General features: G+C 38.2%; 1 protein-coding gene across 2 annotated transcripts in view; it reads left to right on the top strand.

Annotated features, from left to right (window-relative positions):
- LOC102403293 (pregnancy zone protein) overlaps positions 1 to 27,498 on the top strand; it is a 68,652-nt gene that overhangs the window by 13,857 nt on the left and 27,297 nt on the right. For both annotated transcript variants that reach the window (XM_025283185.3, XR_006550378.2), the window contains exons 9-14: positions 2,594 to 2,717; positions 5,771 to 5,885; positions 8,447 to 8,556; positions 9,256 to 9,417; positions 9,925 to 10,152; positions 14,538 to 14,601. In XM_025283185.3, coding sequence (XP_025138970.2) covers positions 2,594 to 2,717; positions 5,771 to 5,885; positions 8,447 to 8,556; positions 9,256 to 9,417; positions 9,925 to 10,152; positions 14,538 to 14,601 — 803 coding nt within the window. The remainder of the gene's footprint in view (positions 1 to 2,593; positions 2,718 to 5,770; positions 5,886 to 8,446; positions 8,557 to 9,255; positions 9,418 to 9,924; positions 10,153 to 14,537; positions 14,602 to 27,498) is intronic.

Raw genomic sequence — 27,498 nt, 5'->3', positions numbered from 1 at the left:
ACAGTCTGGCTCCAGACCCTGAACCTTTCTCCATAATTCTATATTGCCTTGGCAAGTAAAAAAAAAATACATATAGCTCCATGAAGCATTTCTATATCCCAGACACTGGACTAAAGTGAACCCAAACCATCTAATTCTGGAGCCCATAGCTTCCATGTTATTCTATGTCTTATTATCTCCTATTTTGTATTGTCCCCAATTTTTTAAACTCTGGGAAGCTAGAAAGAAGTTAAGCAGACCCTCTATCTTAAATGCTGGATATATTAATATAGAATTAAAAATGCATGTCATTTAACTTTTTTGCAAAGTAGAAATAGAGATACAGACATAGAGAACAAATGTAGGGACACCAAAAGGGGAAAGGGGTGTGGGATGAATTGGGAGATTGGGATTGACATGTATACACTACTGATACTATGCTTAAAATAGATAACTAATGAGAACATGCTGGATAGTGCAGGAAACTCTACTCACTGCTCTGTGCTAACCTAAATGGCAAGGAAATCCAAAAGAGAGGGGATATATGTTTCTGTATAGCTGACTCACTTTGTTGTACAGCAGAAACTAACACAATATTGTAAAACAACTATACTCTGGTTTAATGAAATTTTAATAAAGAAATAAACAAAATGCATGCTATTTATTTCTTCCCCGATTGCCTTTGGGCAATAAAGCCCCCCCCAGTTACATCAGGGAGGTTGGATTTACTGCTTGCTTTTAAAAACAACATGAAAAACATGTGTTTTCCTCCTTCTCACCAGCTTTGATGCTTTACATTTTTTCATCAGGGAGAAAGACTTTTGCTTCATATTTAAAGAGAAGATTCAACAAAGTGACTAAATTTAGTAAATAATGTATTACTTTATCAGCACGTATAGAAATTTGAAGGGGAGTAGACACTAAAAAGAGGAAGCTTGGGGTTTCTGAGACCAAACTTCACCTACTTAACAGTTTGGACAGGGTCTCAAACTTAAGTATGCATCAGAATCTATGGAGGTGCTTATTTCAAATGTAGATTCCTTGGCCCCACCTCTAAATCTGAGGAAGTATTTGGTACTCTGAATCTCACTGCATGTCTCAGGGAATGTCCATGGAGGTTGTCCAGAAAGCATACTTTAAGAAACAATATACTGAGTTCAGCTTCACATCACGCCTTAGTCTGTTCAGGCTATCATACCAAAATACCACAGACTGAGGAGCTTGTTAACAACAGAACTGCACTGTTCACAGTTCTACTGTTGTTCTGTCGCTCAGTCGTGTCCAACTCTTTGTGACCCCATGGATGGCAGACACCAGGCTTCCCTGTCCTTCACCGTCTCCCAGAGCTCGCTAGAATTCATGTCCACTGATTCAGTGATGCCATCCAACAACCTCATCCTCTGTCGGCCCCTTCTCCTCCTGTTCACAGTCCCAGAGGCTGGGAAATCCAAGATCAGGTGCCTGCATGGTCACATTCTGGTGAAGGTCCTCTTTCTGGTTCAGAGCATCTTCTTATGTCCTCACATGGAAGGAGGGATAAAAGATCTCTCTGGAGCCTCTTTTATGAAAGCACTCACCCATTCATGAGACCTTCACCCTCCTCCCAAAACTCTCACCTCCTAAACTATCATCCTTTGGGATTTAGAATTTCAACATGAATTTCAAGGTGACATAATATTCAGGCCATACATCACATCCTTCCATCAGATTTGGCAGAATCCAACTTCCCTTTCACTTTTCAGTTTCATGCATTGGAGAAGGAAATGGCAACCCACTCCAGTGTTCTTGCCTGGAGAATCCCAGGGACAGGGGAGCCTGGGTGGGCTTCCATCTATGGGGTCACAGAGAGTCGGACACGACTGAAGCAACTTAGCAGCAGCAGCAGCAACTATCATGATACAGTTCATTTGTAATATTTTTGTTCTGTAGCTAGTGCTTTCCCATTTAATTCCTCACTTATCCTCTTAAAACATATAAAAGTTAGGGAGGACTTAGAAATACACTCTTGGGACTTCCTTGATGGTCCAGTGGCTAAAAATTTGCCTTCCAAGGCAGGGGGTGCAGATTCAATCCCTGGTTAGGGAGATAAGATCCCACATGTTTTGCTGCCAAAAAAAACAAACAACAGAAGCAATATTATAACAAATTCGGGAAAGGTTTTTAAGTCCACAACAACAACAAAAAATCTTAAAAAATAAAACCAGCAAACAAACAAAAGAAATACACTCTCTATATTTCCCTAATTTTTTTCCCTAAGACAACTTTGGAGGTACTGACAAAGTTAGAATCATAACCTAGATAATATGACAGCAGAGAAAGAAGGAAATAGGCAGTTTTATAGTCAAACCTCAACTGAGAGGAAGGTAAGATCCGAGAAAAACCACACTGTTACTTTTCCATTTGGAGGTGTTTCAAAAAACAATTCAGTACTCATAAGTATGTTCTTTTAGAGGTATAGATAAGACAGTTTCAGAATAAGTACTTCTAAAGTGCTAATGCTATGAAAGGAAATGCAATTGCTGTAGATGAGTAAGATGAATGGATCAAATCATGTGTAGGAAATGTAAGTTATTTATGTTAAATATCTTTTTGTATGACCACTTTATTGTTACAGATACACATATGGAAAGCCTGTCCGTGGCCTAGTGACGATTAATGTATGCAGAAAATATTTACCCTACAGTTCTCCCTGCTATGGAAAATATCCAAATAGCATCTGTGAAGAATTCAGTCAACAGGTATATGGAAACCACTCTCCCCAGGACACTAACACCAGATCTTGCTTTCTTGCAACTGATAATACAATAAAGAACACAATACAATGCAACATAATACAATGCAATATGAGAGTAGTGTTTGAATTAGTCACCTAGGAAAACTGTGGAATAAGGGAAATATTTTAAGATTGCCTGGCAATAATCAGAACCCACTTGAAGACAGGGCTCATGGATTTATGATCGTATTTATTTGGCCAGTTTTGCAATTTCCTTCTGATAGCAATCAAAATGCCAGGTGTCCAGGCATAAAAGGATGTGGAAGTCTCCAAAGTTGACTTTAATCAAACAGAAAACAGAAGAAAAATATGGCAAATGTTAAGAATTGGGCCAGTGGATAATCAAATGACACTGTGGAATCTAACCTGCATGTGGGAGTCTATGAGATCAGCATCAGGTTGAAGAGAGGGGGACCAAGTGAAAAGATGGATGAGAGTCCTTGATTATATCAGAGATGTAAAGGAAACAGCAGAAGGACATGTATTAAGAAATGAAATGTAAAAAAAAAAAAGAAATGAAATGTATGAATTACTAATTTCAGAGGAAGAATACAAAAAAGGTCAGGGTGAGGCAGTGTGAGCAGACATTGTCAGGTGTGGAAAAGCAAGTTATAAGTTTAAGTTGCAGAATGAAAGGCTAAGGTGGTAAACATGATGATGAAAGTCAAGATGAATACTGATAAGCAAGATAAACATGAGAGAAATATAGCTGTCAAAATCTTTATCAAATCAGGGAGACTAAGATTCATTTTCATTTTCAAGTGAGTCATGACATCTGTATGTAAGTAAATTAAATTGATTAAAGTTGTGCAATAAATATTTATTTATTGTGCAATAAATATTTCCAGGCAAGAATACTGGAATGGGTAACCATTCCCTTCTCCAGGGAATCTTCTGAACCCAGGAATGGAACCTTGGTCTTCTGCATTGCAGGCAAACTATTTACCCTCTGAGCCACCAGGGAAGCCCAAATTAAGTGCGACTAAATTTTACTGTGCAATAAATATCATGCAAACAAGTAAAAAATGAAAACAAATCTTTATTATAATATGGATCCCAATGTTTAGTTTCAAAATCTAATTTCTATAATAAATCATCTAGTCAATAAATATATGTGCTTTCATTAATGTCCTAGATATCAAGAAAACACAGTTAACAATCCCTAGTCAATATTTAGGCTGCCCTGATGACTCAGCAGTGAAGAATCTGCCTGCAATGCAAGAGATGTGGGTTCGATCTTGGGTCAGGAAGATCCCCTGGAGAAGGAAATGCAACCTGGTATTCTTGCCTGGAGAATCCCATGGACAGAGAAGAATGGCGATCTACAGTCTGTGGGGTGGCAAAAGAGTCAGATACAACTGACCCACTGAACAACTACAGTCAATATTTAGGTGGAGATCATTACAGAGGATTCTTAGAACATATTATATCTGAGTTGTGTTTAGAAGAGCTGTAACTGTTGGCCACAATGAGAGTGGAAGCAAGAAAAGATATTTAAGGAACAACGTACACAAAGAGATAAAATTACAAAATACCATGGCATGTTGGGAAACACTGAGCTACGTTGCCTTCAGTTCAGTTCAGTTCAGTCACTCAGTTGTGTCCTACTCTTTGCCACCCCATGAATCAAAGCACACCAGGCCTCCCTGTCCATCACCAGCTCCCGGAGTTCACTCAAACTCATGTCCATCGAGTCAGTGATGCCATCCAGCCATCTCATCCTCTGTCGTCCCCTTCTCCTCCTGCCCCCAATCTCTCCCAGCATCAGAGTCTTTTCCAATGAGTCAAATCTTCGCATGAGGTGACCAAAGTCCTGCAGTTTCAGCTTTAGCATCAGTCCTTCCAATGAACACCTAGGACTGATTTCCTTTAGAATGGACTGGTTGGATCTCCTCGCAGTCCAAGGGACTCTCAAGAGTCTTCTCAAACACCATAGTTCAAAAGCATCAATTCTTCAGCGCTCAGCTTTCTTCACAGTCTGACTCTCACATCCATGCATGACTACTGGAAAAACCATAGCCTTGACTAGACGGACCTTTGTTGGCAAAGTAATGTCTCTGCTTTTTAATATGCTATCTAGGTTGTGAAAGGTTGTTGTTGAATCACGCGAAGACACCGGGATTCTTGGCCCCCGGAGGAGAAGAATTCAATCCAGGGCCAGAGACAAGGCTTGATCGCTCAGAGCTTTTGTGTAATAAACTTTTATTAAAGTATAAAGGAGATAGAGAAAGCTTCTGACATAGGCATCAGAAGGGGGCAGAAAGAGTACATGCTTGCTAGTGTTAGCAATGAAGTTATGTACTCTCCAATGAATCCAAAGAATGTCTGGAGGTTGTAAAGACCTCATCAGACCTACTCCCATAATTTACATTTTAAGATAACAGAAGGTTTAATCCAGAGACTGTCCTTAGGCAGGATACATTATTGTTATATAATCCTAAGGAATGTGGAGAAAGAAAAAAGTTTGTCCTTTCTTCTTCCTTGAGAATTCCAGACCCCTCTCTCCTTGGGGACCCCTAGACTCCCTATCAACCTGCCTAGGAAATGACTCTCTCAGTTGGTCATACATTGCATTAGTCGTGTCCAACTCTTTCCAACTCTATGGACTATAGCCCACCAGGCTCCTCTGTCCAAGGGCTTTCCCAGGCAAGAATATTGGAGTCGGTTGCCATGACCTCCTCCAGGGGATCTTACCAATCCAGTAATTGAACCTGCATCTCCTGTGTCTCCTGCATTGGCAGGCAGGTTCTTTATCACTAGCGCCACATAGGAAGAAAAGTTTAATATGACAGAAATGGGATAGACTTTCAGAAGCGAGGGGAGAAAGCAAAGGTTGGCAATGATTTGATGCAATGATTAGTGAACAAATCACCTGGGGGAAAAGATAAGAACCCAAAAAGTGAACAAAACATCTGTAAAATTTTCTTCTGTGGCCAACACAAAATCGTCATTGGTTGAAAACTGACTTTTTTAAATCACAAATCAGAGAACCCAGGATTTCTCTTCCTTTCTTTTCAGGCAGATGATGAAGGTTGTTTCACACAACTGGTAAATGCTAAATCACTTCAGCTGAAACAAAAAGGATATGAGAGTACATTACAAGTGGAAGCCAAGGTCAGAGAGGAGGGAACAGGTTTGTATTATTATTAAATGTGTATTAACTTGTTGAACATTTATCAAATATTCAATCCATGTAAAATACTTTCTAGTTTGGGGGTCTGTGTTAGTGATATGGTCTCTCCCCTCAAGGAATTAGGAATCTAAAAAGAAATTATACATATAAATGGCTATGTATATATGTATCTATGTATTATATATAACCATAATAAAATTTGGAGGCTTCCCAGGTAGCGCTAGTGATAAAGAAACCGCCTGCCAGATCCCCTGGAGGAGGGCATGGCAACCCACTCCAGGACTCTTGCCTGGAGAATCCCATCAACAGAGGAACTTGGCGGGCTATGGTCCATAGGGTCGCAAGGAGTCAGACACAACTGAAGCAACTTGGCACGCACCATAAAGTTTTCACAGGAAGTGTTAATAAATAAGGGCACAATGAGTGTGAAGAGAGATAGGTTATTCTAATATAGACCAAAAAAAAACTTCTAAAAGGTAGCATTTAAACAGATTTGAATAGAATGGATTGTATTTCGAAACAGTGAAAGTGAAGTCGCTCAGTCCTGCCCAACTCTTTGCGACCCCATGGACTGTAGCCTACCAGGCTCTGAGGAGCCTCTCAGTCCATGGACTTTTCCAGGCAAGAATACTGGAGTAGGTTGCCATTTCCTTCTCCAGGGGATCTTCCCAACCCAGAGATCGAACCCGGGTCTCCCGCACTGCAGGCAGAGGCTTTACCATCTGAGCCGCCAGGGAAGCCCGCTTTGAAACAGTTCACCAGAAAAGCATAATAAGCATAAAACAAATGTCTTCAGTCCCAAAGGAATCTTTAAAAGTAGGCTGGCGCTAAGGTGTTTAGAAAAGTAAATTGTATACTAGAGAGATTAGACTTTATTATGAAATCATTGGATATCTTCAGCTATATTTAAGGAGAATGACCTAATAAACTATTTTTTAAGTTAATTCCAAAAAAACTATTCATATAAATACAATAATTGTTAATTCCAAATAAAATGCTAACTTAACAGAACTCTTAAATATAAAAAAATAGCAACTGAACCATACAATGCTAATTACAAGGGAAGGCAATGATAAAAAGTAAAAAAAAAAAATCTGTTAATGCTATTAAAAGTATGAGTTCATACCCAGAATTATCATAATGCTATTTTGAATATTATCCACTTTTTAAAAATCATGTTTTCATTACATAGAAAAAAACACAAATTTCACTTTTCTTCAAAGGGATGTCAATCCTAAATGTGATTTAAAACATTTGAGTAAAACTTTTTAGTTTTTGCCCCTCAAGCTATTGAATATTTTCCAATTGCTATTTAGTAGTTTTATATAGAACATACACTACTTAGACTACTCAGAGAAAAGAACATGGCATATATTATAATTATACAATGCAAAAGAGGGCTTTGGTTATATTTTTATATTTGTAAAGTAAAAACTTGATTAAAATAGTCACTTTTATTTTTTTATTGTTATTTCAATTTAAAAAATATATAAGAACAGGAAAAAAGTTAATTTTAGCAGGCATGAAAAGGACAGGCTAGATGAAAAATATGTTACAATGTGTTAAATCAGAATACTATCCAAAAAGACCCCAAAGACTACAATTTTAGGGGTCTGGGAAATGAAAATATCATTAACCAAGATAAGGAAAAGATGAGAAAGAATTATGGTGATGAGGATTTGTCTAAGACAATTCATCAGAGCTTGGAATATCAAAATGTCAGTTGATTCACTCGATGGACAATCTAGAAAGAAAAGTCTGAGCAAAATCAGGATTCAAAATGTAAATCTGAAACCATTCTTACTGTATTCAGATCGTCCTAAGAGAAAAAGCAAGTGTTCTGAAAGTAAGTTAATTATCATTGCTAAATTGAGGCTAGAGGTGGACAAGGAGGGGCTCAAAAACTGAAACAACTACAGTCAGAAGATTAGGTAAATAGGTAGAATAAAACTAGAAGACATAGGGTTAGAGAAGGAAATGGCAACCCACTCTGGTATTCTTGCCTGGAGAATCCCAAGGACAGAGGAGCCTGGCAGGCCACAGCCCGTGGGATCACAAAGAGCTGGATATGACTAGGTGATTGAGCACACATAGGGTTAGAGTTGGGGGGAATGAAAAAGTGGTTTCTTTTGACAGGAGGAAGGCTTTCGATAATGGAGATAATATACAGATCACACTTCACTGAATGAAAAAGTCCTGGGTATTGGCTGTACTTCTCGCCATGTGCTGAAAAGAAGGCTTTTGCTGCGGAAGGGGTTTGTGACAGAAATTTAAGAATATTTTTAGGCCAGTGTGAAGAATGAAGTTGTTCCCATATGGTTGCTGGGGAGGAGCAAGACAGAGCAAGATCTCTGAGGAAATGAGGAGAAAATCTCCTCAAGAACATGGATGGAACAAGCAGGATATTTGTGAAACCAGAGAATTGAGGAATTATAGATCTCAATGAAAGAATAAGAGTATATGAACGTTTTTTTGTTACAATGGAGTGAAGCTGGGATGGGATAGGAGGTGAGGTGAATAGAACATACAGAACAGTTCAACTTCTCTGAATTATTCTTCAGGGTTGGAATTAACCGGACATGGATCAAGTGAAATCACAAACACCTTAAGCAAACTGAAATTTACGAAAGTGAATTCACATTACAGACGTGGGCTTCCTTTCTTTGGGCAGGTAAAGTTTCTTTTCAATGTAAACATATTTGGGGGCATATGAGTTCTAGGAAAACCAATTTTTATATCAAAACTTATCTTTTAAATTCATCAAAATTCTTTTATTATACAAAAGCAAAATTTATTATAAAAACAAACATTTATTTAGAGTGAGTAAAGAAATTATAAAAACTTAAAAGGCAAATACCTTATATAGGGCTTCACTGGTGGCTCAGCAGTAAAGACTCTACCTGCCAAGCAGGAGACCTAGGTTTGATCCCTGAGTCGGGAAAATTCCTGGAGAAGGAAATGGTAACCCACTCCAGGAGATCCCATGGACAGAGGAGCCTGGCAAGTTACAGTCCATGGGGTCGCAAAAGGTCGTACACAACTGAGCAACTAAACAGTGACAACAAAAACAAAAAGAAGCCTTATAATGAGATACAGAACAACAAAGATGAAGAAAACTGGGGAAGGTAACACCGTGAATCTACTGTTGGCAGTTCTCAATTAAACGCTCATAAGTTATCTAAACAGAAATGTTAAAAAGAAAAATATTTTAGAGCCCAGAAAATAAATCTTACTTTTATATTCTAAGATCTTCATTAGATGACAATGGACAAAAGGTGTCAAGAAGTGAACACAATAGAGTGGAAAATGTTATAGCAATATAACACCTGAAATCAGTTTTCACTTTCTTATTTCTCTTTTCTACTTCTAGGTTCTTCTAGTCAATGAGAAGGATCAGCCAATCCCCAATGAGACTGTAGTGGTCAATGTGGATATGTTTCAGTATAGTGCCAGATTTACTACAAATGAGCACGGTTTGGTGAACTTTTCCATTGATACCAGTAACTTCACATCTTCTTTCATTTCAGTTGGGGTAAGTGGAAATCTAAATACAAAATAAGACACAAAAAATTCTCTGTCAGAAAACTTTCATTTTCGACTTTATGACATGATCTAGTTTCAGGAGACATTTATTAAACCATCTTGATAGTCCCTTGAAAATCCAACATTTTTATAGCTTTATTACAAACTAGATTTTAATTGTTTCTTTGGTAAGCCACTATTTTCATTTTGTGTGAAATATTCTAATGTCCTTATGCAATGTACAACCATAAGGGTATTAAGAAAAAGTTATTGATCTTAATTATGAGTGAATGTGACTAAATTCATACAGTGTAACTTTAAATAAACTTAACGGAAAGTTGTTTATAGATTATGTTTTATTTTGGAAGGCAGCCTATAATGAAATCAAGGAAGCGTGGATCTTAAAAAATCTTCATCTAATGACAGAGTGACTTTATATATATATAAAATGTTTATATATATATATATATAATGTTACTAAAAATAACTTACTTAAGATCTTTATTCTATCCATTAGGTCATTTACAAACAGAATAGCCACTGTTTTGATAGCAGGTGGCTTGATGAATCTCACATACCAGCAATGCACACTGCAAGTCATATTTTCTCCCCAAGCAAGAGTTACATTCAGCTTGAACCTGTGGCTGATACTGTGATCTGTGGGCAAACACAGGAGATTCGGGTGTACTACATCCTGAATGGACAGATTCTGACAGATGAAAGGGAATTAACCTTTTATTATTTGGTAAGACTAAAAGCCACTGTAGCTCTTCCTAAGTCTATAAACCCTAAAAGATTGCTATTTAGTTGCCAAGTCATGCCGGACTCTCTGTAACTGGGATTTCCCAGGTAAGAATAATGGAATGGGTTGCCATGTCCTTCTCCAGGGGATCTTCCCAATTCAGGATCGAACCCAGGTCTCCTGCCTGCAAGTAGATTCTTTTCCACTGAGCCACCAGGGAAGTTTCAACTAAAAAGATAGAATTTGTATCTAAATAATGCCCTTTATATCAATATAATTTGTTTCTGTGTTTATGAGTGAAAAGAAGTTGCTTCCTAACAAATTAATGCCTTAATTTTTCATTCATGGTCTAGTCTCCCCTGAAACTTTAAGTTTTTTTCATTTTTTTCTGAGTTCCATTGGAAAATTATTGAACAGAAGAGGAAAGCGCTTAGGCGACATTTAGTCAAAAAGAATGTTTTATCATAGAACTCAGTAGATCAATAGACAAAAGATAAAAATCAAAACAGTCAATAGGAAATAAAATGTATAAACAATCTTTAGGAAAAAATGTTGAATTTTACATTAATTGGGAGAAGTGAAAATTTTAAAAATAAAGCAGTAGCTTTTTACTCCTATAAAAGTTCTAAATAATTTACAAGTTCAAGAACTTGTGTGTGACTATAGGGAAACGTATATTGACAGGCATATTATAAATTGGTATGATACTTTTGGGGTCAGTATACCTATTTATGTCAAAAAATTAGAAATATTCAAAGCTGGTAGTTACCCAAGTAAGACTTTTGAACAAAAAAAAACCTTATGTGTAGAAAATTCTGAATAGGAACATAAACTATATATAGTACTTTTGTAATTCTAAAAAAAGTAAAATAATTGACAGTAAGTTAGAATCCTAGTTTTATTGCTTCCTAGTTATGTGACCTCAGGTAATTTACTTAATCTCATCTGTAAAGAATAATGTCAATCATTTCACCTGAATACTGAAGATAGTATTTATGTTTTAACATAGTCAATGAAGCAGAAGTAGATGTATTTCTGGAATTCTCTTGCTTTTTCAATGATCCAGTGGATGTTGGCAATTTGATCTCTGGTTCCTCTGCCTTTTCTAAATCCAGCTTGAACATCTGGAAGTTCTCGGTTCACATACTGCTGAAGTCTTGCTTGAAGGATTTTGAGAATAACCTTGCTAGCATGTGTAATGAGTGCAACTGTGTGGTGTAGTTTGAACATTCTTTGGCATTGCCTTTCTTTGGGATTGGAATGAAAACTGATCTTTTCCAGTCCTGTGGCCACTGCTGAGTTTTCCAAATTTGCTGGCATATTGAGTGCAGCACTTTCACAGCATCATATTTTGGATTTAAAATAGCTCAGCTGGAATTTCATCACCTCCACTAGCTTTGTTCATAGTAACACATCCTAAGTCCCACTTGACTTCACACTCCATGTTGTCTGATTCTAGGTGAATGATTACACCATCGTGGTTATCCAGGTCAGGCAGGAGGAGAAGGGGACGACAGAGGATGAGATGGTTGAATAGCATCACACTCAATGGACATGAGTTTGGGTAAACTCTGGGAGTTGGTGATGGACAGGGAGTCCTGGTGTGCTGCGGTTCATGGAGTTGCAAAGAGTTGGACACGACTGAGCAACTGAACTGAACTGAACTGAACTGAAGCCCTTTTTTATACAGTTCTTCTCTATATTCTAGAGGCTTTCCTGGTGGCTCAGATGGTAAAACATCTGCCTGCAATGTGGGAGAGCCGGGTTCAATCCCTGGGTCGGGAAGATCCTCTGGAGAAGGAAATGGCAACCCACTCCAGTACCCTTGCCGGAAAAATCCCATGGACAGAGGAGCCTTGTATGTTATAGTCCATGGGGTTGCAAAGAGTCGGACACGACTGAGCAACTTCACTTTCCTTTCACTTTCTGTATATTCTTGCCACCTCTTCTTAACATCCTCTGCTTCTGTTAGATTCACACCATTTCTTTCCTTTATTGTGCCCATCTTTGCATGAAATGCTACCTTCAGTTCAGTTCAGTTCAGTTCAGTCACTCAGTCGTGTCCGACTCTTTGTGACCCCATGAATTGCAGCATACCAGGCCTCCCTGTCCATCACCAACTCCCGGAGTTCACTCAGACTCACGTCCATAGAGTCAGTGATGCCATCCAGCCATCTCATCCTCTGTCGTCCCCTTCTCCTCCTGCCCCCAATCCCTCCCGGCATCAGAATCTTTTCCAATGTGTCAACTCTTCACGTGAGGTGGCCAAAGTACTGGAGTTTCAGCTTTAGTATCATTCCTTCCAAAGAAATCCCAGGGCTGATCTCCTTCAGAATGGACTGGTTGGATCTCCTTGCAGTCCAAAGGACTCTGAAGAGTCTTCTCCAACACCACAGTTCAAAAGCATCAATTCTTTGGCACTCAGCTTTCTTCACAGTCCAACTCTCTCATCCATACATGACCACTGGAAAAACCATAGCCTTGACTAGATGGACCTTTGTTGACAAAGTAATGTCTCTGCTTTTTAATATGCTATCTAGGTTGGACATAACTTTCCTTCCAAGGAGTAAGCGTCTTTTAATTTCATGGCTGCAGTCACCCACCTGCAGTGATTTTGGAGCCCAAGAAAATAAAGCCTGTCACTGTTTCCATTATTTCCCCATCTATTTGCCATGAAGTGATGGGACAGGATGCCATGATCTTCGTTTTCTGAATATTGAGCTTTAAGCCAACTTTTTCACTCTCCTCTTTCACTTTCATCAAGAGGCTTTTTAGTGTATTTAATTTTCTTGAATACTTATGCTTCACTGACTACACTGAAGCCTTTGACACAGTTTTCCACAACAAACTGTGGAAAATTCTGAAAGAGATGGGAATACAAGATCAGCTTATCTGCCTCCTGAGAAACCTGTATGCAGGTCAAGAAGCAACAGTTAGAACCAGACATGAAACAATGGACTGGTTCAAAATTGGAAAAAGAGTATGTTAAGGCCGTATATTGTCACCCTGCTCATTTAACTTCTATGCAGAGTACATCATGTGAAGTGCCAGCATGGATGAAGTGCCAGCTGGAATCAAGATTGTTGAGAGAAATATCAACAACTTCAGATATGCAGATGACACCACCCTAATGGAAGAAAGCAAAGAGGAACTAAAGAACCTCTTGATGAAGCTGAAGGAGGAGAGTGAGAAAGCTGGCTTAAAACTCAACATTCAAAAAACTAAAATCATGGCAGCCAGTCCCATCACTTCATGGCAAACAGATGGGGAAATAATGAAAACAGTGACAGGCTTTATTTTCTTGGGCTCCAAAATCACTGCAGGTGAGTGACTGCAGCCATGAAATTAAAAGACGCTTGCTCCTGGAAGAAAAGCTATGACAAACCTAGACAGTGTATTAAAAAGCAGAGACATCACTTTGCCTACAAAGGTGCATATAGTCAAAGCTCTAGTTTTTCCAGTAGTCATGTACGGATTTGAGAGGTGGACCATAAAGAAGGCTAAGCGCCAAAGAATTGATACCTTCAAGCTATTGTGCTAGAGAAGACTCTTGAAAGTCCCTTAGACAACATGGAGATCAAATTGGTCAGTCCTAAAGGAAATCAACCCTGAATATTGATTGGAAAGACTGATGCTGAAGCTGAGGCTACTATACTTTGGCCACCTGATGCAAAGAGCTGACTCATTGGAAAAAACCTTGATGCTGGGAAAGATTGAGGGCAGGAGGAAAAGAGGGCAACAGAGGATGAGATGGTTGGATGGCATCATCGACTTAATGGACGTGAGTTTGAGCAAACTCTGTGAGATGGTGAAGGACAGGGAAGCCTGGTGTGCTGCAGTCCATGGGGTTGCAAACAGTCAGACACAACTGAGCAACTGAATAACAACAACATAGAGTTATTGCCAGAAAAAAAGAAAAATCTTAAAATTATTTACTTCAGTACCAGACACATGGAGAGTGTAAATACTTTTAATTTTTTGCTGTTTTTTTTAAATAAAGGCAGCAATAGATAATACTTACATATATTTTATACCTCCCTTCACTATGTATTGCTTTGCATATAATAGATGCTTAAAATATATGTTGAAAGAATATGTAAATTTAAAATATTAATATCCAAGATAAGTAGTAAATAGTAAGAAAATTCTAAAACATTGTAAAATTACATGTTTGTTATTTAAAGTATATTGTTTGAAGTTTATTACTTAAACTACACAAACTGGAAAATATTGGAAGAGAAATTTAGTAAACAAAAGTAACTTTTGGGTTGAACTAGTGAGATTCTTGTTGTTTGTAAATTATAAATATGTTATTTGTATATTATAAATATGTAAGTTTAATAACTACCCTTTAAAATGATAATAAATGTATTTCCCTCTGTCTTCAGATCAAAGCAAGAGGAAGCATCGCTCAATCAGGAACTCATGTGTTATCCATTAAACAAGGAGAGTGTAAGTATTTTCAGGATTTCTTTTTTTTTTTTTCTCTTAAATTGCCCTAAACACTTTAGCTATTTCTTACATCAGAGCAAATGGCTACCAACTTTCTTCCATCAACCAAAGATGGGGAAGCTGATTTTAAAAATAAGAATACTTGGTTCATTTTAGTACTTTTTAAAATCCTTTTTATAGTGTTTCTATATTTTAAATTTTATTTCTAAAGTAAAATATATTCATTTTATTATTAAATTTTTTTAATGCAGAAAATAACTGAAAAATGAAAATAATCACCAAAGAAATATTTCACTCTGTATGATTTTGTATTAGTTTCTTATTGCTTCTGTAGGAAGCTGACTGGCTAAAAACCACACAAATTTACTATCTTGTAGCTCTGTAGAAAGAAGTCTTACTGGGCTAACATCAAGGTGTCAGCAGAATGAAATTCCTTCTGGAACTCTAGAGGATTACCTGTTTCCTCACCTTTTGCAGCTTCTAAAGACCTGCATTCCTTAGTTTATGGCCTCTTCTATCTTAAATGCTAGCAACACATCATCTTCAAGTCTCTCACTTGTCTTCCTACTTCTCTCTTTTAGATCATACTTTCCTTCTGGGTTTTCTTGAATCATAAATATCCATTGATATCTGTTAATTAACTTTTCAAGAAATACTCTATTACCAAAGATACGTATGTTTAGTCTCTTTGTTACATATCCCCAGGCTAAATCTCATAAGTAGCATCCCTTTTTTCCTGTTCATTTGAATTATAGGCTATCAGTTTACTAAAGCAATTTTTATTACCAAAAGCATATTTGGAAAGATAAAAAAGTCCATTCACCCAAGGTGAGGGAATATTTTCAAGAAAAATAAAGAATACATATTATAAAGATGAGAACATATTTGTCTTTTATTTTTGACACACCATTTCTCACATCAGTACCTGACACACAGTGGGTATGCAATACATATATTTTTTTTTTATTTTATTTTTAAACTTTACATAATTGTATTAGTTTTGCCAAATATCAAAATAAATCTGCCACAGGTATACATGTGTTCCCCATCCTGAACCCTCCTCCCTCCTCCCTCCCCATTCCATCCCTCTGGGTCGTCCCAGTGCACCAGCCCCAAGCATCCAGTATCGTGCATCGAACCTGGACTGGCAACTCGTTTCATACATGATATTTTACATGTTTCAATGCCATTCTCCCAAATCTTCCCACCCTCTTCCTCTCTCACAGAGTCCATAAGACTGTTCTATACATCAGTGTCTCTTTTGCTGTCTCGTACACAGGGTTATTGTTACCATCTTTCTAAATTCCATATATATGCGTTAGTATACTGTATTGGTGTTTTTCTTTCTGGCTTACTTCACTCTGTACAATAGGCTCCAGTTTCATCCACCTCATTAGAACTGATTCAAATGTATTCTTTTTAATGGCTGAGTAATACTCCATTGTGTATATGTACCACTGCTTTCTTATCCATTCATCTGCTGATGGACATCTAGGTTGCTTCCATGTCCTGGCTATTATAAACAGTGCTGCGATGAACATTGAGGTACACGTGTCTCTTTCCCTTCTGGTTTCCTCAGTGTGTATGCCCAGCAGTGGGATTGCTGGATCATAAGGCAGTTCTATTTCCAGTTTTTTAAGGAATCTCCACACTGTTCTCCATAGTGGCTGTACTAGTTTGCATTCCCACCAACAGTGTAAGAGGGTTCCCTTTTCTCCACACCCTCTCCAGCATTTATTACTTGTAGACTTTTGGATCGCAGCCATTCTGACTGGTGTGAAATGGTACCTCATAGTGGTTTTGATTTGCATTTCTCTGATAATGAGTGATGCTGAGCATCTTTTCATGTGTTTGTTAGCCATCTGTATGTCTTCTTTGGAGAAATGTCTATTTAGTTCTTTGGCCCATTTTTTGATTGGGTCATTTATTTTTCTGGAGTTGAGCTGTAGGAGTTGCTTGTGTATTCTCGAGATTAGTTGTTTGTCAGTTGCTTCATTTGCTATTATCTTCTCCTATTCTGAAGGCTGTCTTTTCACCTTGCTAATAGTTTCCTTTGATGTGCAGAAGCTTTTAAGGTTAATTAGGTCCCATTTGTTTATTTTTGCTTTTATTTCCAATATTCTGGGAGGTGGGTCATAAAGGATCCTGCTGTGATGTATGTCAGAGAGTGTTTTGCCTATGTTCTCCTCTAGGAGTTGTATAGTTTCTGGTCTTACGTTTAGATCTTTAATCCATTTTGAGTTTATTTTTGTGTATGGTGTTAGAAAGTGTTCTAGTTTCATTCTTTTACAAGTGGTTGACCAGATTTCCCAGCACCACTTGTTAAAGAATTGTCTTTAATCCATTGTATATTCTTGCCTCCTTTGTCAAAGATAAGGTGTCCATATGTGCGTGGATTTATCTCTGGGCTTTCTATTTTGTTCCATTGATCTATATTTCTGTCTTTGTGCAAGTACCATACTGTCTTGATGACTGTGGCTTTGTAGTAGAGCCTGCAGTCAGGTAGGTTGATTCCTCCAGTTCCATTCTTCTTCCTCAAGATCGCTTTGGCTGTTCGAGGTTTTTTGTATTTCCATACAAATTGTGAAATTATTTGTTCTAGCTCTGTGAAGAATGCTGTTGGTAGCTTGATAGGGATTGCATTGAATCTATAGATTGCTTTGGGTAGTATACTCATTTTCACTATATTGATTCTTCCAATCCATGAACATGGTATATTTCTCCATCTGTTAGTGTCCTCTTTGATTTCTTTCACCAGTGTTTTATAGTTTTCTATATGTAGGTCTTTAGTTTCTTTAGGTAGATATATTCCTAAGTATTTTATTCTTTCCGTTGCAATGGTGAATGGAATTGTTTCCTTAATTTCTCTTTCTGTTTTCTCATTATTAGTGTATAGGAATGCAAGGGATTTCTGTGTGTTGATTTTATATCCTGCAACTTTACTATAGTCATTGATTAGTTTTAGTAATTTTCTGGTGGAGTCTTTAGGGTTTTCTGTGTAGAGGATCATGTCATCTGCAAACAGTGAGAGCTTTACTTCTTCTTTTCCAATTTGGATTCCTTTTATTTCTTTTTCTGCTCTGATTGCTGTGGCCAAAACTTCCAAAACTATGTTGAATAGTAGTGGTGAAAGTGGGCACCCTTGTCTTGTTCCTGACTTTAGAGGAAATGCTTTCAATTTTTCACCATTGAGGATAATGTTTGCTGTGGGTTTGTCATATATAGCTTTGATTATGTTGAGGTATGTTCCTTCTATTCCTGCTTTCTGGAGAGTTTTTATCATAAATGGATGTTGAATTTTGTCAAAGGCTTTCTCTGCATCTATTGAGATAATCATATGGTTTTTATTTTTCAATTTGTTAATGTGGTGTATTACATTGATTGATTTGCGGATATTGAAGAATCCTTGCATCCCTGGGATAAAGCCCACTTGGTCATGGTGTATGATCTTTTTAATGTGTTGTTGGATTCTGATTGCTAGAATTTTGTTAAGGATTTTTGCATCTATGTTCATCAGTGATATTGGCCTGTAGTTTTCTTTTTTGTGGGATTTTTGTCAGGTTTTGGTATTAGGGTGGTGGTGGCCTCATAGAATGAGTTTGGAAGTTTACCATCCTTTGCAATTTTCTGGAAGAGTTTGAGCAGGATAGGTGTTAGCTCTTCTCTAAATTTTTGGTAGAATTCAGCTGTGAAGCCGTCTGGACCTGGGCTTTTGTTTGCTGGAAGATTTTTGATTACAGTTTCAATTTCCGTGCTTGTGATGGGTCTGTTAAGATTTTCTATTTCTTCCTGGTCGAGTTTTGGAAAGTTGTACTTTTCTAAGAATTTGTCCATTTCTTCCACGTTGTCCATTTTATTGGCATATAATTGTTGATAGTACTCTCTTATGATCCTTTGTATTTCTGTGTGGTCTGTTGTGATCTCTCCATTTTCATTTCTAATTTTATTGATTTGATTTTTCTCCCTTTGTTTCTTGATGAGTCTGGCTAATGGTTTGTCAATTTTATTTATCCTTTCAAAAACCAGCTTTTGGTTTTGTTGATTTTTGCTATGATCTCTTTTGTTTCTTTTGCATTTATTTCTGCTCTAAGCTTTAAGATTTCTTTCCTTCTACTAACCCTGGGGTTCTTCATTTCTTCCTTTTCTAGTTGCTTTAGGTGTAGAGTTAGGTTATTTATTTGACTTTTTTCTTGTTTCTTGAGGTGTGCCTGTATTGCTATGAACTTTCCCCTTAGGACTGCTTTTACCGTGTCCCACAGGTTTTGGGTTGTTGTGTTTTCATTTTCATTCGTTTCTATGCAAATTTTGATTTCTTTTTTTATTTCTTCTGTGATTTGTTGGTTATTCAGCAGTGTGTTGTTCAGCCTCCATATGTTGGAATTTTTAATAGTTTTTCTCTTGTAATTGAGATCTAATCTTACTGCATTGTGGTCAGAAAAGATGCTTGGAATGATTTCTATTTTTTTGAATTTACCAAGGCTAGCTTTATGGCCCAGGATGTGATCTATCCTGGAGAAGGTTCCATGTGCGCTTGAGAAAAAGGTGAAATTCATTGTTTTGGGATGAAATGTCCTATAGATATCAATTAGGTCTAACTGGTCTATTGTATCATTTAAAGTTTGTGTTTCCTTGTTAATTTTCTGTTTAGTTGATCTATCCATAGGTGTGAGTGGGGTATTAAAGTCTCCCACTATTATTGTGTTATTGTTAATTTCTCCTTTCATACTTGTTAGCATTTGTCTTACATACTGCGGTGCTCCCGTGTTGGGTGCATATATATTTATAATTGTTATATCTTCTTCTTGGATTGATCCTTTGATCATTATGTAGTGACCATCTTTGTCTCTTTTCACAGTCTTTGTTTTAAATTCTATTTTATCTGATATGAGTATTGCTACTCCTGCTTTCTTTTGGTCCCTATTTGCATGGAAAATCTTTTTCCAGCCCTTCACTTTCAGTCAGTATGTGTCCTCTGTTTTGAGGTGGGTCTCTTGTAGACAACATATGTAGGGGTCTTGTTTTTGTATCCATTCAGCCAGTCTTTGTCTTTTGGTTGGGGCTTTCAACCCATTTACGTTTAAGGTAATTACTGATAAGTATGATCCCGTTGCCATTTACTTTATTGTTTGGGGTTCGAATTTATACACCGTTTTTGTGTTTCCTGTCTAGAGAATATCCTTTAGTATTTGTTGGAGAGCTGGTTTGGTGGTGCAGAATTCTCTAGGCTTTTGCTTGTCTGAAAAGCTTTTGATTTCTCCTTCATATTTGAATGAGATCCTTGCTGGGTACAGTAATCTGGGCTGTAGGTTATTTTCTTTCATCGCTTTAAGTATGTCTTGCCATTCCCTCCTGGCTTGAAGAGTTTCTATTGAAAGATAAGCTATTATCCTTATGGGAATTCCCTTGTGTGTTATTTGTTGTTTTTCCCTTGCTGCTTTTAATATTTGTTCTTTGTGTTTGATCTTTGTTAATGTGATTACTATGTGTCTTGGGGTGTTTCACCTTGGGTTTATCCTGTTTGGGACTCTCTGGGTTTCTTGGACTTGAGTGATTATTTCCTTCCCCATTTTAGGGAAGTTTTCAACTATTATCTCCTCAAGTATTTTCTCATGGTCTTTCTTTTTGTCTTCTTCTTCTGGGACCCCTATGATTCGAATGTTGTAGCATTTAATATTGTCCTGGAGGTCTCTGAGATTGTCCTCATTTCTTTTAATTCGTTTTTCTTTTGTCCTCTCTGATTCATTTATTTCTACCATTCTATCTTCTAATTCACTAATCCTGTCTTCTGCCTCTGTTATTCTACTATTTGTTGCCTCCAGAGTGTTTTTAATTTCACTTATTGCATTATTCATTATATATTGACTCTTTTTTATTTCTTCTAAGTCCTTGTTAAACCTTTCTTGCATCTTCTCAATCCTTGTCTCCAGGCTATTTATCTGTGATTCCATTTTAATTTCAAGATTTTGGATCAATTTCACTATCATTATTCGGAATTCTTTATCAGGTAGATTCCCTATCTCTTCCTCTTTTGTTTGGTTTGGTGGGCATTTATCCTGTTCCTTTATCTGCTGGCTATTCCTCTGTCTCTTCATCTTGTTTAAATTGCTGAGTTTGGGGTGTCCTTTCTGTATTCTGGCAGTTTGTGGAGTTCTCTATTGTGGCGTTTCCTCACTGTGTGTGGGTTTGTACAGGTGGCTTGTCAAGGTTTCCTGGTTAGGGAAGCTTGTGTCGATGTTCTGGTGGATGGAGCTGTATTTCTTCTCTCTGAAGTGTAATGAAATGTCCAGTAATGAGTTATGAGATGTCTATGGTTTTGGGGTGACTTTGGGCAGCCTGTATCTTGAAGCTCAGGGCTGTGTTCCTTTGTTGCTGGAGAATTTGCTTGTTATGTCTTTCCCTGGAACTTGTTGGCCCTTGTGTGGTGCTTGGTTTCAGTGTCGGTATGGAGGCGTTTGATGAGCTCCTGTCAATTAATGTTCCTTGGAGTCAGGAGTTCCCTGGAGTCAGGGTTTGGACTTAAGCCTCCTGCTTCCAGTTATCGGTCTTATTTTTACGGTAGTTTCAAAACTTCTCCTTCTATACAGCACCATTGATAAAACATCTACGTTAAAGATGAAAAGTTTCTCTACTGTGAGGGTCACTCAGAGAGGTTCACAGCGTTACATGGAGAAGAGAAGAGGGAGGAGGGAGTTAGAGGTGACCCAAATGAGATGAGGTGGAATCAATAGTGGAGAGAGTGGGCTAGCCAGTAGTCACTTCCTTATGTGCACTCCACAACTGGACCACTCAGAGATGTTCACGGAGTTATACAGAGAAGAGAAGAAGGAGGCAGGAGACAGAGGTGGCCAGAAGAATAAAAGGGGGAAATGAAAAGGAAGGAGACAGATCCAGCCAGTAATCAGTTCCCTAAGTGTTCTCCACTGTCTGGAACACACAGAAATTCACAGAGTTGGGTAGAGTAGAGAGGGGTTAGGGAGGAGATACAGGCGACCTGGTGGAGAAAACGGAGAGTCCAAAGGGAGAGAGAGCAGTCAAGCCAGTAATCTCGTTCCCTAGTGAAAAATGGGTCCTGAAGATTGGGTTCTTAAAGGTACAAAATTGGTAACAAATACATAAAAGCAAAAATTAAAAATCTAGAGTAGAGTTTGGATTTTCAAAAATGCGATGTTAATGAAAAGAAGAAGGAAAAGAAAGAGAGAAAAAACGAACAAAGAAAAACAAACAAGGTCGTGAAAATTATAAAGAAACTACAGGTACAAAATTGATAACTAATACCAAAAAGCAGAAATTAAAAATCTAGAGTAGAGTTTGGAATTTCAAAAATACAATGTTAAAAAAAAAAGAAGAAGAAAAATAAAGAGATAAAACAAACAAACCAACAAAAACAATGTCGCAAAAATTATAAAGAAAATACAGGTACAAAATTGATATCAAATACCAAAAAGCATAAATTAAAAATCTTGAGTAGAGTTTGGAATTGCAGATATACGATGTTATATAAAAGAAGAAGAGAAAGAAACAGAGGGGGAAAAAAGAAAAAAAAAAGTCACAGAAATTATTAAAAAAAACCTATAGGTACAAAATTGATAACATATACCAAAAGGCTAAAATTAGAAATCTAGAGTAGAGTTTAGAATTTCAAAACTACAATGTTAAAGAAAAGAAGAAAAAGAAAAAAACCACGGTCAAAAAATTATAAAATATATATATGAAGTTTGCTGAAGAAGAAAAAAAAAATAGGGTCTTTTTTTTTTTTTTTTTTTTTGCAAAGTAATAGTTATAAAAGTGAAAATTAAAGGACAATAGAGGACTTAAAATTTAAAAAAAAGAAAAGAAAGATTGATCGTAAAAATAGTAAAAATATATCTAGGTCTTTCTCTGGTTTTGTTGTGAGTATTGTGGGTTCAGTTCATTTTTGGCTAGTTCCTTGGTCCGACTTATATTTCTCAAGATCTATAGGCCCCTTCCTATGTAGTCCGTAGTAACCACAGGGTTTTAATCTATGGCCTGTAGCTTCCAAGGCGTTTCCCTCTGTTATAGCTTCTTCTGTTTGCTGGTCTCTTCAGTGTCTGGTTCCCGCCCTGACACAAAGGGGACAGTGGAGGACACTATTTTTTTTTTTTTTTTTTTTTTGGCTCACTTGTTCAGCCGCGCTGTGGGGTGGGTGGGTGGGATGCTGCAAACAGATAACACTGGCGTGCACTCGCAGTGCCTCAGCCACACTGGGTCTGCCCCAGCTCACAGCGCGTGTAGCCTCCCTGCCCACACTGCTCGGGCTCTAGGTTGTTCCGCGGGAACAATCAGAGGCCGGCCCTGGGCTGAGCTCCCAGGTCCAAGCCGCTCAGGTTCAGGCACTCGGGTAGTCCTCAGAGGCGCAGACTCGGTTGGGCCTGCGTTTTGTGCTCTTCCCAGATCCAAGCAGCTCAGGTGATGAGGTGTTTGGCGAGCGCCAATGCTGCGACTTATCGCCTCCCCGCCACTCGGTTATCTGGATGTAAAACCAGCGCACCTTCTCAGGCATATGTTGACCATCCAGACCCCCATGAAGTTTTAGTTAGCAAAGAAGCCTGCTTACAGTTTTATAGATAGTGTCTCTCTGGGGCTGCGATTGCCAACTTCCGGCTCTGGCTGCCTGTCACCGGAGGGGGAAGGTCTGCAGCCGGCTATCTCTGTTCAGTCCTTTGTTCTGTGCGCGGGCCTGGAGGTGTCTTAGGTTAGGGCTGGCTTTTCACGTGGTAGATATCCCACAGTCTGGTTTGCTAGCCCAAATTATTTCGCTCAGATAGCGCTCAGGACATTCAGTCCGATTCTTACTCTAAGGGACACAGCCCGCGCTGCGCTTCCCTGCCCAGCCCCGGCTTGCTAATGCTGTGTGCAGGCATCTGCGCTGCTTCTCCGCTGGGGGAGTTACCGTAGGGCTCACAATCTGCGATTTTTAATTGTTTTTTTTTTTTTCCCCTCCCTTTTATGTTGCCCTCTGTGCTTCCAAAGCTCGGCACAGATTCGGCAGTGAGAAGGTTTCCTGGTGTTTGGAAACTTCTCTCTTTTTAAGACTCCCTTCCTGGGACAGAACTCCGTCCCTCCCTCTTTTGTCTCTTTTTTTGTCTTTTATATTTTTTCCTACCTCCTTTCGAAGAGTTGGGTTGCTTTTCTGAGTGCCTGATGTCCTCTGCCGGCATTCAGAAGTTGTTTTGTGGAATTTACTCAACGTTTAAATGCTCTTTTGATGAATTTGTGGGGGAGAAAGTGTTCTCCCCGTCCTACTCCTCCGCCATCTTGGCTCCTCCCCTACAATACATATTCTTAAACTAATTCATAAATGAAAGTTAAGATATTTCTTTATGATTTACAACTGTTAAATTTTTTGGAAAAAAAGTTTCCCCATCAAAACTATACTTCAAGAGAGTCTATCTTTCTATCTTGATACAGCTCATAATAGGAGCTTTGCATAAAAACATTAATAAAACATGGTCATTGCCCTCAAGATGCTGTATTTTTATACACTCTTCTGCCTATGTGTTTGAATAAATCCCATGCTTTATTAAAAATTCTAATGGAAGAACTTAGAATTAAGTACTATTTCTTTATTTTGTAAAGTAGAAAAATTGCTAGCCAAAAAAAAAAAGTCTCAATTTGCTTAAGATAAACTAGTGTGCCAAGAAGGGTCTCTTTTCACTCTATTTCTCTAGTGGCCCTTTATCTCTTTTTATTTAAGCAGTTCAACACAACACAAAGCCAGCATTGCACTTCAACATTCTTCAGAATTTTCCAAAGGAAGATTGATTTTTATTTAATCTCCTAACTCTACTATTCACCACCTTTGTTGAACTAATCATAAAAAGCTGGATTAAAAAGACCTTTATAATTACTCATGACTTTTAGATTGTGCTTAAAATCTTGTGATTCTTTGAATTTCAAATTCATTTGTTGTTAAATTTCTACTAACTGTATCACTAAATGAAAGCTTTTTTTTTTCCTAGTCTATCCATTTTCCCAGCAGCATGAGACAACCAAGGCCATAATGAAGACATACCACTCTAAACCCTGCTCACCATAGATTCTCCTTAGGTCCATAAAATGTCTTATCTACATAAAAATCTCTCTTACTAAATTTTTTTATTGCTTAAAAAAATTGAATTCAGGTACTCAAATATGGAACAGTCCCTCTAATTTTCCATTTATCATGGATTTTTATGGGATTGGTTTTTCTAGAGCAGGTAAGTTTGCTCCCAATAGCATATCAAAAACCAAATTTCCTCATGAGGAAATTTCTTCAAAATTAGTTCCTGCTTCCCTTGTGGCTCAGCTGGTAAAGAATCTGCCTGCAATGCAGGAGACCTAAGTTTGATCCCTGGGTTAGGAAAATCCCCTAGAGAAGGGAAAAGCTACCCTCTCAGTATTCTGGCCTGGAGAATTTCATAAACTGTATAGTCCATAGGGTCGCAGAGAGTCGGGCACAACTGAGAGACTTTAACTTTCACTGCTGCTACAGCTAAGTCGCTTCAGTCATGTCTGACTCTGTGCGATCCCGTAGAAGGCAGCCCACCAGGCTCCCCCGTCTCTGGGATTCTCCAGGCAAGAAGACTGGAGTGGGTTGCCATTTCCTTCTCCAAAGCATGAAAGTGAAAAGTGAAAGTGAAGTCACTCAGTCGCGTCTGACTCCCAGTGACCCTATGGACTGCAGCCCACCAGGCTCCTCCATCCATGGGACCCTCTAGGCAAATCCTACATAGTATATTAAGTATCTTGAGAGGTGAAATGGGGAGAAGGAAGTGTCTCTTTCCGTAAGATAAAGCATACTTTATTTTAACAATAGCTATGTAAATGGTTGTTTTTCCATTTGTCTTGGATTTCTGGGAAACTGTTAAATTTAAGAACTCTATTGTTTAAGCATTCGTTATGGCCTCTTAATAATTAATTCCTGCCTATGTTTAACCCTGCTTCAGAAATTCAATTTCATATGGTTTTAGTTTTACTACTTCAATTTTTTTTTACTAATTCATTTTCTAAATTTATTTTTAATTGGAGGATAATTGCTTTACAATGGTGTATTGGTTTCTGCCATACAACAACATGAATCAGCCAATAGTTCACATTTATTTTAACCCTGCTGTTTTGTGTATTTTGTCCACAAGTTGCCCTCAAATATTCTATAGATGTATAGGACAATAGCTTTAAAATAAATTTAAGCTACAAAGATCAGACAGAACAAGATTAAAGGTGTGTGAATTAAACACTATGTAATTCACACAGAAAACAACTAAAACAGATGCATTATAAAAATCAGAGGCATACTATATTTTGTATATGATTATGTGTACCTGTGCTTGTGCTTAGTCACTCAGTCATGTCCGACTCTTTTCAATCCCAGGGACTGTAGCCTGCCAGGTTCCTCTGTCCATGGAGATTCTTCAGGCAAGAATACTGGAATGGGTTGCCATGACCTCCTTCAGGGTGTCTTCCCAACTCAGGGGTTGAACACAGTTCTCCTGCATTGCAGGCGGATTCTTTACCAGCTGAGCCACTAGGGATGCCCAAGAATACTGGACTGGGTAGCCTATCCCTTCTCCAGGAAATCTTCCCCACCCATGAATTGAACCAGGGTCTCCTGCTTTGCAGGCCAATTCTTTACCAGCTGAACCTGTATCTCTGCTCTATTGTAAATGGCCTGAAGGTAAAGACTGTGTTGCATTCTTTGACTTCCCCTCATGCATATGACAGGCTTCCCTGGACATGACTGAGCGACTAAGCACATTCATATGACAAAACTTGTGCTTACTGGATCATAGAGATCATTAACGATGTCTGGAAGTTCTTCTATCTTGACTTCTTAATGTCTTTTTTTTTAATTTAAAAATAGAGACTTACTAAATGTTCTTTCCTTCTTTTTTTTTTTAATTTTATTTTATTTTTAAACCTCAAACACTGTATTAGTTTTGCCAAACATCAAAACGAATCCGCCACAGGTATACATGTGCTCCCCATCCTGAACCCTCCTCCCTCCTCCCTCCTCCCTCCCCACACCATCCCTCTATGTCGTCCCAGTGCACCAGCCCCAAGCATCCAGTATCGTGCATCGAACCTGGACTGGCAACTCGTTTCATACAAGATATTACACATGTTTCAATGTCATTCTCCCAAATCTTCCCACCCTCTCCCTCTCCCACAGAGTCCATAAGACTGTTCTATACATCAGTGTCTCTTTTGCTGTCTCGTACACAGGGTTATTGTTACCATCTTTCTAAATTCCATATATATGCATTAGTATACTGTATTGGTGTTTTTCTTTCTGGCTTACTTCACTCTGTATAATAGGCTCCAGTTTCATCCACCTCATTAGAACTGATTCAAATGTGTTCTTTTTAATGGCTGAGTAGTACTCCATTGTGTATATGTACCACTGCTTTCTTATCCATTCATCTGCTAATGGACATCTAGGTTGCTTCCATGTCCTGGCTATTATAAACAGTGCTGCGATGAACATTGGGGTACACGTGTCTCTTTCCCTTCTGGTTTCCTCAGTGTGTATGCCCAGCAGTGGGATTGCTGGATCATGAGGTACCATTTCACACCAGTCAGAATGGCTGCGATCCAAAAGTCTACAAGCAAAAAATGCTGGAGAGGGTGTGGAGAAAAAGGAACCCTCTTACACTGTTGGTGGGAATGCAAACTAGTACAGCCACTATGGAGAACAGTGTGGAGATTCCTTAAAAAACTGAAAATAGAACTGTTCTTTCCTTCTTAAGCAGAGGAAATTAACAATGTAATCTACATCTTTAAGGAAAATATTAGTATCAGTGGTTCAGCATATGTTTACTGAATACTACTGCATAGAATCTGCCTGCAATACAGGAAATCCACGTTCGATCCCTAGGTGGGGAAAATCCCCTGGAAAAG

Source organism: Bubalus bubalis, chromosome 4 (genome assembly GCF_019923935.1).
Source record: "Bubalus bubalis isolate 160015118507 breed Murrah chromosome 4, NDDB_SH_1, whole genome shotgun sequence".
Lineage (NCBI taxonomy): Eukaryota > Metazoa > Chordata > Mammalia > Artiodactyla > Bovidae > Bubalus > Bubalus bubalis.
Note: the sequence above shows the minus strand (reverse complement) of the source record. Positions and strands in the feature narration are given on the sequence as shown.